This window comes from Corvus cornix, chromosome 5, assembly GCF_000738735.6.
Source record: "Corvus cornix cornix isolate S_Up_H32 chromosome 5, ASM73873v5, whole genome shotgun sequence".
NCBI classification, from domain to species: domain Eukaryota; kingdom Metazoa; phylum Chordata; class Aves; order Passeriformes; family Corvidae; genus Corvus; species Corvus cornix.
This window is the reverse complement of record NC_046335.1, coordinates 36217621-36234599: the sequence shown is the minus strand read 5'-3', so window position 1 is coordinate 36234599 and position 16979 is coordinate 36217621. Positions and strand designations below refer to the sequence as shown.

General features: G+C 41.9%; 1 protein-coding gene across 3 annotated transcripts in view; it reads right to left on the bottom strand.

Moving 5' to 3' along the window:
- PAPLN (papilin, proteoglycan like sulfated glycoprotein) overlaps positions 1-16979 on the bottom strand; it is a 48474-nt gene that overhangs the window by 21637 nt on the left and 9858 nt on the right. For all 3 annotated transcript variants that reach the window (XM_010390058.4, XM_019281109.3, XM_019281118.3), the window contains exons 2-10: positions 14941-15003; positions 6135-6250; positions 4605-4665; positions 4207-4309; positions 3200-3330; positions 2744-2867; positions 1939-2019; positions 768-940; positions 69-192 (exon numbers count right to left, since the gene is read on the bottom strand). In XM_010390058.4, the coding sequence (XP_010388360.1) occupies positions 69-192; positions 768-940; positions 1939-2019; positions 2744-2867; positions 3200-3330; positions 4207-4309; positions 4605-4665; positions 6135-6250; positions 14941-15003 (976 nt within the window). The remainder of the gene's footprint in view (positions 1-68; positions 193-767; positions 941-1938; positions 2020-2743; positions 2868-3199; positions 3331-4206; positions 4310-4604; positions 4666-6134; positions 6251-14940; positions 15004-16979) is intronic.

Sequence of the window (16979 nt, the reverse complement as noted above, 5' to 3'; positions counted from 1 at the left end):
CACACTGCCTGCAGGGTGTGGCTATAAACCCCACACCAGCCACCATGGATCAGGTCCTCTCACCTTACCTCCTCCACATTCGGAGCTGCACTCACTCCAGGAACTGTAGCTCCAGCTGTAACCCGAGGCCTGTCCTTGCAGAGGCAGGTAATACTCATACTGTACCCCTGTGTTTGGCTCCTGGCTGATGAGCTGCAAAAGCATGGGAGGAAATCAGGGAAATTACACTTTTCATAGCATTTCCCCACCATGTCTGAGGGTTTGAGCTGACTTGCACCCCTCCCTTTCGAGAAGCACCAATTCTCTGCACTGTATTTTCTCCTTGCCTTCTATCATAATCTGGAGAGCATTATTTTTCAGAGAAGGGAACATTAATCCCTCTTGGCTTTAGAAGTTCCAGCTGCTCCTGGCACAGGAAATATCTTTCCTGCCCTACAGCACAGTATAACAAGCAGTGTCCTGGAGCCTGTCCCTGCCCCAACACCATTTGGTGCTGACTCTTGCCTCCCTTAAAGTCAGAGCCCAAAGGAATAGGCAGGAAACCAACATCGAGCCTTGCACTGCTCATTTCTGGGCACTAGAACGAGACCAGCAATAAGTGCTATTTCTGCAAAAAACCACCTTGTTCTAGCTTGAAGGCCCACAGCCTTGTAAGATTCCTGAGGGCCCTGTTACATCTTAAGTTTTTCCCGAGTGGTACCCACCAGCGCATTCCCACTGCGCAAAGCGAGAGCAGAGTGTCAGCAGGGGAAGGCACAGCTGCTCACCTCAATGACAAGAGGTTCTGTGGTGGGACCCCGGGCATGGAGGAGCTCTGGTGCCACATCACCCTCCGAGCCACGGTCATAGTGCAGCACCGTGCTGGCCACCTGCAGCGCCCGGCTGAAGTCAATTGTCCAGTGCCCGTTCAGGTAATACTCCCCTCGCACATTCTTGACGGCTGGACAAACCCACATGTCAGAGAAAGAGGATCATAACTCCACAGGGTTGCTCCTGTTTCCAATCAGTACTGTGCCACAAGCAAATGAGGGTGACCATCATCCTCCATCAATGCTGACCTTCCCTTCCTGGATGGCTTTTTTAGCAGAAGCTGCTCCACATTCAAACAGTGGTTCTTGCCAGCTTTGCTGCAGATCAAGCGCTTTTTTGCTGCACAGCCAAATGCCTCCAGCATATTCCTGCCCTTCCTCTGCATTCCCCACTGTTACTTGCTGGGGCACAGCTGATGTCAGCTTTTGTCCTGCTTGCCATTAAGATGTGGGATTCACACTCCAATGCCTTTACACCACTATCTGGTTCATCAGATACTCTATTCAGAAAGCAAGATGTGTGCTGAATCCAGTTTTCTACAAAGGAAAACATCACCAGACTGATCTGTCCCAAGAGCTGAGTGATGGAACACTCAGAAAGCAGAAGAGTATCTTCTTTCTCCACTGGAATTTCCTCAGCCCTGCCCAGAAAGCTAGGCAAGGCCTTTTCTCCCTCCTTTTCACCCTCTGCAGAATGACCAGAGTTTGAGGCTGTACAAATACCCATAAGTAATCTATGGGGAAAAGAAGCCCACCCCAGACTTCTAGATGGCAGGAGTAGGTAGGGTTTGCATTTACCAAACAACTGAAGTCATAGCCAAATTTTGCTATATCAACTAGACTCCTTTTAAGTTACAGGCAGGAAGTCTCGATGTGGTTTGGGTACTTTTATTCCCCACTCAACAGCAAGATCTCCACAGGCGAAAAAATGAGGTAAATGTGAAGCCCAGAGTTGTGCATCACTCACATTTCAAGGATGCTCAACATTTAGATCCTGATATTCAGTTTTTCACTCTGCCATATCAAGCCCTCAAGGTAAACATCCCAAACCCCATACCTGAAAACCAGATTTTAGCATAATGGCTGGAATCCAAATGGACTGACACACAGATTCTGACATCAATCATACCTAGGAAGTTCCTGCTGGGCATAACCTCCTTAATTTGGATGCTTGTGGCTCCCATAGGGATAATAAAGATTTGATTGTAACCTGAAAAAAAAGGGGGATTATTCAATATCTGACTGCGGATGGCACACAGCACCCTTCTGTGCCAAAGATGCTCATGGTTTCATTGGTGCCTGAACAACTAGATGAGCTTTTTGTTGGTGACATGAAGCATTTCCATTGTCACTTTAACTGCATGCTGAATAGCCTCAGCCTACATTATCCACAGATCAGTCCATGTGTAAAAAACTCCAATGACACCTCAGAAAAGTCTGGTTTCTACATTTTAAAATCTTTGGAATTTCAGCAAGAATCATATTGGAGTTCAACATAGAGACATGTGACCACAAGTGCAGTTGACATCTTTAATTTTTTCAAAATTGGCCAAATGCAGAAGATGCAGTCCCATTTCTAGCCCTGTATGTGTCCTGGTAGGGCTATCAAGACACTGGACAGCCTCACAAAGGCGGTGTATGGTGATGTCATTATGGTGCATTTATAGCACCTGCTGGAGAGGGAGCAGGGAAAGACACCAGCATCACAGCAAGTACTTCAGTATGGACACAGATTAAGGAAGCGATTCCCAGGATAAAGCCAACAGTACCTTTTCTGATGTTAAGGTCACACACCATACACATATTTCAAGTGAACATCCAAGCATGCCTATAACAATCGCATGAGCAGGTGTCCCCACCAGCCCTTGTAGCAGTTGATTTTTGGTTTAACTCTCTCCTTCTCACCTGCCCAAACTACCTAGGATCATCTGTACCTTTGGGGAGGCTGGCCACATCAAAAGTGCCCTTCACACCATAGCAGGTGCTGCCATCTCCTCCACACTGCAGGCACTTGTCCTCCTTCTTGGCAGATTCCAGCATATTATCACAGCCAACAGCCTGTCAGAGCACAGGAGCATTAATAGGAATAAACTGTAATGACAGAGGAAAAAAAACAGGCCAAATGCTGAACACATCTATTGAGAAAGCCTAAATCTAGGGAGCCTGGAAAGCCAGGATAGGGCAGAGGAGTTGACAGAGAAACAACAAAGCTGAAATCTGCTATTTTGCATCCAGAGCCAGATAAATGCTGTCCACATGCTCCTCAGCACCTTGAAACTGAACGATTCACCTTTTCTGATGCTATTATGTAAGGTCAAGTAGAACAAAGGGAGGCAACAGAAAGATTGACAGACCCAGTGATGAATGAAGGAAGTAACAAAATAACTAACCTGACAAACTCCCTCTACACAGATATCTCGCTTGCCAGGTTCACAGGTAGTCCCATCTACCACTGCTTCCTTGTGCCTGTAGTAGAAGTTTTCTCCCTTGGGAATACAGTTTAACTCACACTTATTAGGTGCTGGCAGGAGAGAAAAAAGAAACACTATATAATAGTTTGATACTGCACCAGGAGCCTAGTTCTAGATCACAGGAGCAGAGACAGAGGGGTGGACTGATTCTAAGTGGCAGATATTGAACGAATTTCTGAGTCACAAACTGCTGGAGGCTGGAAAAATACCCTGGTAAAGCCTCACTGTATGCATATATTTCCTCAGGGGACATTGGTCTAAGTGGATATTTGGTTTTTCTTTAGTAGCATTGCTCTTCTACTCCCTTGGAGTACAGGGCTTTCAAGAGTCAGAACAAGTGTTGATACAGAATTGTTATTTTAACAATCAACAAAAAACCCTTTAAATCCATCTTTAAATCCCTTATAATTTGCTAACCAACTCTGAATGATACCATATCAAAGCTCAGAGCAAGGACCCCTGGTTCCCACACCTGCCTTCTGAGCTGGTTCCTCAAGAAAGCATGGGCCAATTGAAGAGATGTCACATTTTCTGAAGCACTCATTAATTATATACATTTGCTTCTCTTGTTCCCTGCTAATGTTCTTTTGCCAATATTGGAAAATACAGCAGAACTTCTGCTCCTCTAATACTTCAGAACCTAGCTGCAATCAATTCCAGATTTCCTTGAGCAATGTTTCTGAAGGAGTGGCTGTTACAAGAGACAAGTACGTATTGCTGCAATGCTGTCTCTTGGCCCATGCATCCAGTGTCTTCAGGACAGCAATGCTTTGCAGCTGGCAAAAGGATTTTTTCCATGCCAACTCCTGCCCCCCACTCCCACTAAGGAAGTACCCTGCAGGGATACTACAGTAAAAACATTAGTCACTTCAAAACATACTGTTGATAGGTATCAATGAAGTGTAACCCCACATGTTTATCATTACCTCCATAATATGGAAGCCACTTATATTTCTTGCCTTGGAATTCTGTCCCATCAAACTCTGCACACTGCTCTGCCCGGAAATCCCGGGAGCCTTCCGGGCAGTTCTGTTTGGAAGAGAAAATGTTTGCATTGGACTATTATAAAAAAGGAGGAAAATAAAATGTACAATAAAAATTTGGGGTTTATTCTTATTCCTCCCATTTAAATTGGGGCATAATTCAGTGTACTTTTGAAGGGGTACTGTTAATGAACTGCATCCACCAGTGACATCAGAGAAACAGGAACTAATGATCACATCTTCTTTCTGATGTTTGTGTCGGGAAACGTCAGAAATAAGAATGATGTTTGTGTGGGGAAAAGAAGCAACAGGCAAGAAAACCCAAAACCAGAGCACTATACCTGAACATTACATGACCGATAGCTTCGTGACGGTCCAACACAACTGGAAGGACCTTCTGTCCTGGAAGACAGAGAAAATACATGGAGCTCTCTGAAGAATACACAAGCAAAAAGTCATCTCATGGCAGACGTTACAAATCACCTTCACACCAAGCATATCACCCTCACAGAATTCCCTGAAATGGCAAAATAACCAAAATGCACTTCTTCACCACTAAAGCAAGCTGGCATTTCCTAGTGGTATTTTATGCTATGGTTCATGTTCTGGCATGAATGAGACACACACCATGAACAACTGCAGTACATCTCTTCAGGGCCATGTTTCAACTAAATAATGGAAGCTGAGATTTTAGTCCACTGTCCACCAGCAAAGGGTTGAGGTGTCCATACAAGAAAGAGAAACATGTTATGAGCAGCAGGAAGATAGTGGCCAATTCAGAATATCTTTGTGCATCATCTATCTTGATTTTTTTGTGCACAATAGGCCCCTTACTAGGAAGAGCTAAACATGCCTTTGGAAAGTGTGCAACACCCTTATTCCCAAATATTTCAAATATTTCAAATGCAAATCCTTGCCTGTAAGTCCAGTACTTAAGAGAAGTAAAGGAAGCAGAAAGAAAATGATCCTAGCTGAGAATTATGGAGAGTAACAATTATGAAGGAAATTGATCTAAAAAGTCAATCAATGCCTAACACCTCAGTGTTCCTAAAATGGAGAGACAGACCTCCAGAGATTCTGGCAAGTATAAACCATAATGGGCAGCCTTCAAAAGAGACCTTTCTTTATTCTGTGTGGGAAGCAGCAGTGCTTAATAACTCTGGCTTCTTCTATTACAAAACCTCCTCTCTTTCTCCAAACAGCAAGAGGCTTTTTTTTCAGGATATTATTGAGAGTCTGGCTTTTTTTTCCTCCTTTGCTTTGTTTTCACCCACAACAGGATCTCTAAGGTCCATCATTCCTAACAGGTGCAGTACCAGTCATCATCCTCATTAGGATGCAGCTAACCCAGCTGCAAATGAGGTGGCACAGTGCTAACACTGCTTGAGCCAAATTCACTCTTCTGTTTCTTCCGGGGCAATTTACCATCCTGGGAATCATAAACCTGAGGAAACCTCAGCACTGTCACCACCTCTCAGGAGAGAAACCAACTGCTCTGGTCTGTTCTCCATCTCCCTCAAGGCCTGCCACACTAGACCTGATTGAACAGCTGCTACCATGCCGATCCCCTGATTGCACAGCCTCAAATCTCACACAGAAACTGCTGTGCTCTATCAAAGGAGCCAAGCAAGCGTGTGTTGAAGAGGGCACTACTCAAAACAGCAGTGACAAGACTGAAACTGAGGTTCATCTCAAAGTGGACTCATTCCCCTGGGATCAAACACTAAGTCTTTTTTTTTCTGGATGTATATTGGAACATATCTGCAGGAGCTCAGTAACAGTACAACACATTTAAAGAAAAGAAAGAAAAGAAAGAAAAGAAAGAAAAGAAAGAAGAGAAAGAAAAGAAAGAAAAGGAGGGTAGCCCTCACCTTTGGGAATAGCAGCGCCGTTGCCGAAAGCTGACTCCACCGCCGCAGCTCCGACTGCACTTGCCCCATTCACCCCAGCTCCCCCAGACATCAAACTGCCGTTTCATCCGGCGGCCCTGTAAATAAAAAACCCCACAGACATAGAAAAAAGACATGGCAATGCAGGAAAAAATAAAAAAAAAAGGGAAATGAAGCAGAGATCCTATGTGCTCTCTTGCAAAAAGGCTGTCTTGCTGTTCTGTATTCCTAACATGAAAAGTAGCACAGAGTAATACATCAGAAAGACCAGGCCTCTAGTATCTAGGAATATTAGCTCCCTGAAGCCATATAGCACATCCAGCTTCATAATCTCCCTTAACTGCTACTGTTTGTCTATTCATAGAATCTCAGCACTTTTGAATAATGATCTAAGAGGATAACATCTTCCTCTCAGCAAGGCAGCAAAGGCAAATCATTACTTCAGGGACTACGAGCACTGTCACTGCACACCAGATCAATAGAGCCACTTAAACCCAAATCCTTGGCTCTAAGTCCACTACTTAAGAGAAGTAAAGGAAGCAGAAAGAAAAGCCCCAGCACAAACTTTTTACTGCAACAGAATTCCATATATGGACCTTTTTTCCCCTTACCCAACTGTGTCCAGTGATGATGTCAAGGTCTGGGCCATCATTAGCTACAGCCTTAATTAATCTTGTATTTAGAAAGTTGGATACCAACATTAAGAGAAATAACCATAATACAAACAAAAATTTACAAGTGTGATGGAACCAACCAAAATACATTGTCTTAGAAATATAAAAATATCATATTTTCAGGGGAAAAAGGCCTACTGCAGCTGATGGGATCCACATACAGCAGGGCATGTGTGGTTAGTGGGAAGAATGGCAATATCCTAAGGAAAAAATTTATATTTGCAAGATGCAGCAGGATTAATTCTGCTTGAAAAAAGAAATTAGGTGCAGGGTTACATGGTGAGTGACGCTGTAAAAACAGGGTTTGCTGTGCAGCTGCACCTGTAGGGCAGTTTATGTATACAACTGTACAGCTGAGAAGGCAGTGCATGCCATTTGGGCACTGAGACATTTGTGGTAGTGAAGTGTGGGCAGGCAGAGAAAAAAAAGGTAAAAAATTGTTGTGATGTGATCTAATTAGCCTCCACACACAAACATCCAAGTCTCTGCTAGAAATAGGAGCTAGTCTAATAAATCATCCAGTGAGTCCATCTCAGGCAAGATGCATGGGTTAACCCTCCCTTGTCATTTGGACAGGTTTTATAATTTTACACACACACTCCTTGCCTTACTGTATGTCCAAGTTACAGTCTTGTTTCTTTACTTCACCCTCTTTTAAGGAATAATTCCCTGCTTTTGGCAGAGCAACTGTCAGAAATATTAGCCAATCATATTTATGCATTTACTACCAAATTACCCACAACGATCTAGCTGCAGAGTCACCCCAAACTATTACCTATATTCCTCTAATGTGAAACACTTTCTTCCTAGCCCAGCTACTTACTTTCCTTCACACAAGTTCTGTGCAATTTTTTCTAATACTTCTGGTTCAGACTAACTCTGTGTTCGCCCCGTTCATTCAATGGCACTACCCAGGTTACAGCCACTTCTACATACCTCCTCTTGGCCAAGTCAACATCTCCCTGACCCTGTGCCAAACCCTTCTCCCATTCTTTCATTCCAGATACTGAGCTCACTGTTTGTCTTCCGCATTCTCATTTGCCTTTCTGGGCATAATCCCAGCAAGAGTTTTAGCTTTCAGCAAGGTTTTTTCAGCAATCTTATTTTCCCAAGTTTTGCTTTCAGACACCTAATTCCTCCCCCTGTAATCCCTCCTCCCTTACCCTCAAAAGAATAAAATATGCCACCACTGTTTCTTGGCAGTCTTATTCCTCTGTATCAACTGACTGATCTAGGAGCAGTATTAGCTCACCCTGGAAACAAGGGACCTTTCAGTCAGCATAAGGGAGAAGGAAACATGTAGATAAAAATCCAAAGGAGGAGCATTTGAAAGTCAGATTACTGGAAGGCAATTAGGATAGAAAACCCTTCCTTGACACACACACACCACCCTGATAAATATTCCAATATCTCTCCTACAGAACCAGCATTATTTATTCCTTCTATAGAGAGTAAAATCTGCAGGGACTCTTTGTTGTAAGGCTTATGCATCCACAGAATGCAGGAACAATCATTTTTCTCAGTATCACTCCATTTATGTACACCCCGAAAGGAACATCAGATAAAAGAATCCTCCCAAAGCTGTACAGTGCCAGAGAAACATTTTAATAGGGGCCCAACTCACATATTTGCAAATCTGTGTACGGTCCTCATTACTTCAGTAACTGCACACATGTGTACAGGCAAATATAAAGCTGCATATTTATAATAAATAATAAATATATTATTACATAACCTTATAACAGGACATTTTTAGATGCTGTCAGCCAGTTTCTGTTCCAAAAGCCTCCTTCTGCTTTCTTCAGACTCTGGAATGCTTTTATCTCATGTCAGCCAGGACAACTGAATTCCATTTCCTCATGGATTTCAGAATGAAAAATCTACAATCTTCATCACTGTTACAAATTCATTTGGTTCCATTCTTCCCTTGCTTCAGCCTAACATGCCTACAAGAATGTAGTTTCTTTATCTGCATTAAATATATATTTTATTGTTTCAAGAGAAATAAGAAAATGCATACAACCATCTTCCCTGACTTCTAAAAACACACGAAAGAGCAGTCAGTTAATGCCCAACTGCTCTGTCCAGCTTTATGGCCAGTTAAGACACCAGCAATGCGTCCTTTCTGGGAATATTGATATTGCCCATGACTCTGGCACTGCATGCTCTCAGGGCTCATTTGCATACAGGCTGCTGTGGTATAGAAGTTTAGAAGGCCAGGGATTTCATTTTTATGAACACTGCATTGCTTTCATCAGTTCCTAGACAGACAAACTGCTGATGTAGTTGCAGCATCTGCTGTTACCAGGCCAACTGTATCTGATATCATCAGCACATAAAAAGCTACGCCTCTGAGTCATTAGACCTCCAGACCTCATCTACAAAGACAATCCCAGTATGCATCACATGCAAACAAAAGAATTCTGAAAAAATGTCTTAGATAGCTTATTATATACCATTCAGTGCTTATTTTTGTGTATGAAACATGCACTGGAAGAGAAGCTATGAATGGGACTTGACTCAGAAAGACAGAAAATGCTGTCACTATGTAGGAACAGTTTAAAAGGGGCCCTTGAAAAACTTTCCAGTCACTTTGATGAGATGGATAGGAAACTATGCATGGGAAGAGGACTGTGCTTCCCAGACAAATGCATTGCAGGCATGCAGTGATCCACAAAGTTCATATCACCAACTGTGGACAAGTGATTCAGTGGGAATAATTTCCTAGTGCCTTGTTGCAACTCAAATACTAGCAAGCTATCAAAGCAAATATCAATTTACTATCCAGTCCCAAGTGAGCAGTGAAGTTCTGCAGTCACACGTCCAGACAACCTACATCTCAGGCAAATTCTTACCCTTGCTCCTTGGGCACCTTTCAGGACTCAGAGATAGTCAACCTGAATTATTTTGTGATTTTTTTTTTGGTGCTGCTTTTCCAGACTGACGAGCAGCAACAAAACATCCTGTTACACCACTCCAACAGTCGCTTCTCAAAGCACTTGGTTACTTATAACCACGCCATGCCCAAGAGGTTTCGGACAAGGCCACTGCAACCTTTAGCCCAGCAGGCTGCATAACTTTGGCCCACTGAGATGCAACTAAAGCATCATTTTGGACACCGAAACGTTGTTACTGTGACTTCTGGGGCAGCTTCACATGCTTGCTAGGTTCCACTGGGGTCAGATACAAATCTCAGTGCTGCCAGGGAGAACGTGGCGGGAAATAGAGGCTGACGACAAGGCCCTGTACAGCTGTTACCCACAGAAAACAGATATTGTTCACAATGATAAAATGAGTAGTATGCTGTTACAGTTATATTATGTAGTGTTTCCACGGCTTAAAACTACAGTCAAAACCAGACTCTCTCTCTTTAACCTTAGTATTTTTGAAATAACACTGCATCATTTTATTTAATAAATATCTACTTTCTGGTGTTTATCATTTCTGAAATATGGTTAATATTTATTTTGACACACCCTGAACCATAGCCTAATTTAGGAAACATGTAGGAAAGAAGGGTGAAAACCAACATTACAAAAGAAAACTATCACCACTATCACTTCTGTAATGGTTTCATTGCCAAAGTCTTGGCAAGTAAGAAGTCTCCAGTGAAAAAATGCAGCTTTGCTAACTTTGAATAAAAAGTGCTTAGGGAAAAGTTAATTGCTGAGAGAAAAGTTAATAACAGAAAGGGAAAAAGAAAGAAAATTGTCAGGGTGCCCCAAAGGTTGGCTGCTCTCTTTTGGCTAGGGGCCAGTAGTGGGATGCTCTCCCAGGACAGCACTGCAAGACAGGGAGCAGCACAAGCCAGGGCACAGCCCCAGCCCTAGGAATTGGGCACCTCCACCTGAAACCAGGCTGGGAGATGGGAATGCAGGTGGGCCTGGCTCATCAGGGTCCATGGCTGGCCAGGCAGAGTTGTGCAGATCCTCACTGCAGCATCACTGGGGCAGGAGCCAGCAGCCCCAGGAGGCTACGAGGGGGTCCTGGGCAATGGGCTGGGTGTGGAGAGTCCAGTCAGGGCCAGTAAAGCCTAGTAGTGTCCTCAGGGCCCTAACAAAAACAACCCACATGGAGCGTATTCTTAGACCATGTGCTCTTTGGGATATGAACCATTTCCTTCTCCTTTCTATATCCAGAAGAACTACCCAGTACTACAGTGATGACCACCTCTAATATATTTCCACATAGCTAAGCTCTGCACATGTGGTATCCAACCCTCAAACTTAATTGAAAGGGAGCTGAAATATTCAGTATATCTTACGTGTTTATAATTTAGATATCTGCTGCTATGCCAATATGCATTTTCAAGATGACTCCATCTGCAACCGGCTAGGATTTTAGCCAAAAATGCTACCAAAAATAAGCTAATTAATCCAAACCACATCAGCAAAGCATTTTTTTATAATTCTGTCTTAACCATTGATCTTGGCTCAGACACAGCAGGCCTGCAAAGAGCTTTGAAGGTGAATAATGCCAAGTATCATTTTTATGAATAATGAATAAGCAATCAAAGAATTGTATTTGAGTAGAACTAGAAAAACAAGAATGAAAGTGAAAAAGATGGTGTCAGCAGGAAGTGAAATACAAAGTGGTGCAGAAGAACTGAGTATCTTATTAAGACAAGCTGCTTTACGAAGACAAGGAAAAAAAATCCAGTCTTCATCAGTTTTAATGGCTTGTGGTTTACACTCACTATGTACATTTCCTTTCATCCTCCTCTCACCCTAGCCATGGCTCATTAGCATATCCCCTCTAACAAATCCAGTAAAATCCAGCAGTTCCCTGACATCTTAATTTTCTCAAAACACTTCAGATTCTCCCTACACCATTGAACCCGCTCCCTCATGATTCACAGCTCTTTTCCATGTTCCCTGTTCAACTCTTCAACACTCCTCACTGTGCTACCTCTCTTTGGGCTGTCCCACCCTAAAGCTGGCTTCTTCCACACCCACTGATTTCCTGTCAGCTGGGCAGGATATGGTGCATGGCTGGTGCGGTGCACTGCACAGCCCGGGGTGTGCTGCCCTACAGAACTGTGCTGGCTTGCTGGGCAGCAGGCAGAGCAGGAACCAGTGACTTTTCAGAAGTGGAAAGACTTCCACAAACTCTGGGTGGCCTGGAGATGATGAGAGAATTTAAAGAACTCTGAAAAGATACAGCCATTGCAGAGAAGTGAAATTAATTCTTGGAATCCTTGTGGAAGAAATGGAGCACATTCAGAAAATTCTACAAAGAGGATGATTGTAAGTTAACTTTATGACCCCAAACTTGTTTGGAAAAGTGGACAAAACACACAGTATGAAGTCACCAGAAGTTGTTTATCCAAGGGGCCTAACAGGAACTCAAGGTTGAAATGGATAAACTGTTAATACTAGCAGACAACCCTCTCAGCTAAATCCACTTCAACATGTGATTATTGGAAAGTGGAAAATCTGACACCAGTTTACAAAATGATCCCAGGGGAACCCATAGAACTGTACATTCACAGAGCATAAAACTGACGTCAGCTGATAAATTAATAGAACTTATAACAAAGAACAGAACTAGCAGGCACCTGCATAAATACAGGATGTTTGGGAAAAAGTCAATAGGGCTTTTAAAGGCAAATCCTTCTAAGCATATTGCAGTTCTTCAATTCACAAACATGTCAACAAGGGTAACATGCCAGATACGCTCAGATTTCCAATGAACTTTCAAAACAATCCTTCAAATAAAGCTTTGAAGAAGTTAAGTAGTCAGAAGGACAGCTCTTCAATGGATAATGAGCAGGTGGCCCAAAGACAAAAGCAGGAGTAAAATCTTCCTCCACTGCAAGAACTGACATTAGCAGCAGAATTCCATAAGGAGCCTGAATGCCTCAACACATTTATTAGTTATGCCAAAACCACTGAAGTAATGAAAGCAGATGATAAGGGTAATATACAAGGTAATAAAGGACAACAGAAACCCAGAGACATACTGCAAAGAACTATGGAAAAACATAGTATAAGTGATTTATCACTAAAATGACAGTGGAGATTTCATGTAGGCAACTTAAGTGATGCACAGGAGAAAACACAAATCCTATCCCAAATTGCTATTATTTATTAATTATTAATTAACATTAATAAATCACTACATGGGAGTTGATATTTAGCTCTCAAGAGTAGGATCTTGGTGTTATGGCTTCAAGGAGGCATTGACCAAATTCAGGGAAGAGAAAGCGACATCTCAAGCTCAAAGGGTTCATAAACTGGAAGTGTATTGGGGGAAACTGTACTTGCCTATCTTTTAATGTTTTTTTCTAGACACATTTTGTGACATAGCTGGAGAGAGGATACAGGGCAAAATAAAGTGGTCCTACCTGGTACAATTAGTCTTGTGCATGTTTTCTACCTTTCCCTCCATAGGAATATTAGTAAAATCTCCTCTTTCTCTGTCCTCACAGTAATTTATACTGTTTCTGTAGGACCTTAACTTTGATGTCCTCATGCACCTTCTGCCCTTTGTGTCAAACCTGGTTAAGGCATCTAAAAGTTTATTCAATAGATTAACACCTTAAACAATAACAATGTTGATTTATTTACAATAAATTGAAATCCAGCATTTCAACCTAGAAATGCAGATCCATAGAAAGAAATGGTGTTCAGAGGAAATGTATTTGAGTATGAATTTCAGCCAAGCCTCAAGCCAGCCTTCACTTTAGCACACTGGCAGTACAATCTAGGATCAAATGTAAGTATTGGACATGATCTAATGCCTAAAGATCATAAAAGGTGAAACAGGCACTGCTTTTTCAGAGCTGTCCCATCTGGGGGAGTTCAGGGAGCCCCACTATTCTTTTGGTGCCCAGCTTGATCTAGTACAAACCTGAGTTCCATCACTACAATCAGTCCTGACATTTCCAGCTCTTGCAAGTGGACCATCTCTTGCTATGGTTCAGCCTGATTGCATTAGCATCTGGTAAGGAATGGCCCACATGAAACAAACACCATTTCTCACTTCTCTACTAGAAACAAAATGGAGAATTACTACAGCAGAGTGCCTCAGTACTGCTGGATCTTCCTGCTTCCTCATGATTTGGACAGATCCAGAATGTCAGGGAAACTGAACTTAAGTGGTGGCCAAGCAAAAGCTTCTCCTTTCATTCAGCACGGCTTCAAGAGGAACTATTGATTGCATGCAGGGGGTGGAGTCTAATGCTACAGAGAAATGTCAGCCTTCATAGTCTCAGGGTATTTCAGACATATCCCTTCTAAAAAAATCACCAAAATCTCCAAATTGGAGATAGGCAGGTGAACAGATGAACAGAATGTAATATATTCCATTTCTGTTTCTTTTAACATACAGTATGATTTTTTTATTAGATGTGAGATAGCTAACACTCATTTAAGCATATTTCCATCTGTAAGAGAAAATACGGCAACTAACTCTGCTTGATTTCTGATCTCTCATCCCTTATCTTCAAAGGTGGCCTAGAAAGCAAAACACTTACTCCAAGTGATAATTGCCTCTTTCTTCCCTGTACTCTCTGTTCCTTTACACCTAACAAACATGTAATATCTTCCTTTGCTAACACTTCCACTCTACTCTGCAGGTCATCTTTTACCTTAGATGTCCAAAGTTTAACTTCAAGTCAGGGAAAAACTGTTCTCAAGCTGCATTTACTTCAGAAAGATCCTGCTTCTTACTCAGAAAGGAAGAGGAATCCCAGTTCTTAATAGCTGCATTCTTTTTCTGATAATATCAAATTGGTTTAACATAAAGTAACCTCTCCCAGTAAAGCTAAACCACATGGCTAATACTTCTAAGTCCAAAGAAAAGAGAAAAACGAGCTAACCAAAAATCCATTCTCTTTATTTCAAGTGATAGCTCTCTCTAGCTTTGAAGCAGGGGACAGCAATTACTGCTTTGCAGATAACATCCCTGGAACTAAAGGCACTACCAGAATTCTATTATTTAATTGCCATGTTAGACTTTTCATAAGATGTACCACAATAGGCCTGATGACTTGAACCTATTAGCTCTTTCAGAAATACTTTCTACAAAGCACTTGAATTACAGATGTTCACAATTCTTAACAGAAGTATCTTTCATTTCTTGTAACAGAGTTCAGAAGAGCATTTACTTACTGAAAATGCAGAAGGTGACATCGTTGTTAGCATGAGCAGAAGGAATAAGTTCTTCATCTCTGCCTGTGGGAACAGAAAAATTACTCATCAGGATTGCTTGCTTCTTTGCTGCTAGTGGAAAAGCTACCATACCATGCAGTAAAAATGGAGGTGGAAGTAAAATAAAAGGGAGAGAAGAAAAGCAGTTTTATCACTACACTCCCTGGATAGATGAAGGCATCTGCAAAGACTGAAATTACCCTGCACAGAAAGCCAGGATATAATTACTGAGAGTAAATATTTCCCTGAACTTTCCTCTGGTATTATGAGAACACCATCCCCAGGCACAGTGGAAGGTGCATGCTGTTGCATGTCTGCCCTCCCACTCCTTTATGTATACACCTGATAAAACACTTGAAGATTGCAATGACTTCAACCAACCCAGGGTAAAAAATTCCACAATTAACATTTCTGTACCCTACATTCATCTTGTGTGGTTGTGCTTGTTTAAAATCCAACAATGCATCATGGACAGCCATAGCTAGATTTCACCATGAGTAGTTATATCCCCTTTGCAGAGCTAGAGAGGAGATCAGGTCATGTAGGCTGGTAAGGCAGAATACAACTGTTCTTAAATTTGGGGCATTATGGGACCACAATATTTTGCTGGTACTCCCTGTTTCTACTTAATCTTTCCTCTTTTGAGTTGCAGCCCACACCAACCACCACTCACCAGTGTTCACAGCTGTGCAGGGACACTTCAGCCACTACAGACTGACTCTTTCTCATCACCATTTCTCATGGTCCTGTGACTAGTTAAGCCCAGGAAAAAAAAAAAAGAGATGGACTGGATATCTCTAGCACAGTTTTATCTAGTTTGAGATTCTTTCTAACTTGGAAAGGAAAGGTAAAAGGAGAAATTTTCCTTTCACAGCACACAGAAGCATCAAGGAAGAAATGTTTATTTCATCAGTCCTTGTAACATCTGTTTTAATATTAAAACTTCATATATAGCTCTTTTAGCCTGGCCTATTAAATCCAGATAAAATACAGAATGTGTATCACTATTAACAATTATAACATTGAAAGAAAATGACATCACAACCAAGAAATAACCAAAATGAAACTTACTCCATCTGGTATTTGAGTATTTCAGGTTACTTTATGATGGGCAGCCATTTTTCTTACAGTCCTAGGCCTCAATGAACAGATCTTACTACAACTCTCCAAGTCCATATATACCATGGATTTTAACTCTCCCAACATTCAGCATGCTGAGAATAAAAAGCTTGTTCCTAAAGACTTTCTCTTTCAGATGTAAAAGCTACTAAAAAAGTTCAGTTGCATCAAATTCTGTGTGCAAATTAGCAATGAACAGGGGAAACAGAATTGGGAAAACAAGCACAGATAAACTTCTCTCCCTAAATACTGAGTGCCAATCATAAGATTCATAAGAAAATGAAAATATAGGAGCTTTTTATATAAAAAGACTTTCATTAATTTCAGTTAATCATTTTTAGGAAACTGAGGGAAGACTATGTACCCTCTATCACCCACATGTGCTACTACTCTTCCTATTCAAATCAAAGAAGAAACAACCTGGGGATACCCTCCAGAAGAGGTAAAGAATGCTCTCTGTACTGTAGAGGCTAGAGGCCAATGACCAAATCAGGCTGGATCTGTGTCACACCCTACCAAGCATATCAAGTCATATCCTTTCTCAGGGGAAGCACAGGCAAGAAGAGATCCTTTTGCTAGAAGATCCACACACACAAATAGCCAGGTTCTCCTGAATGACATTATAATGTGCCCACAGCACTAGGAAAAGGCATTGTGAAAGCAGCATCTTCCTTGAATGGTGTTGGTATCAGAGGTAAATATTTGAGATCAGCTCCTGTTCCTACTACTCAGAGGAAAAAGAAAAATCTCCTCCCCAGCTCTCCTCTCTCACATATTCCATTTCCAGGCACCTCTCAGGTCCACGGATATGACCTTGAAAATCTAAACCTTGTTCTGCTGCTAATGAACTGTCTGCTAGCTATTTCTAGCATCTGAACCAA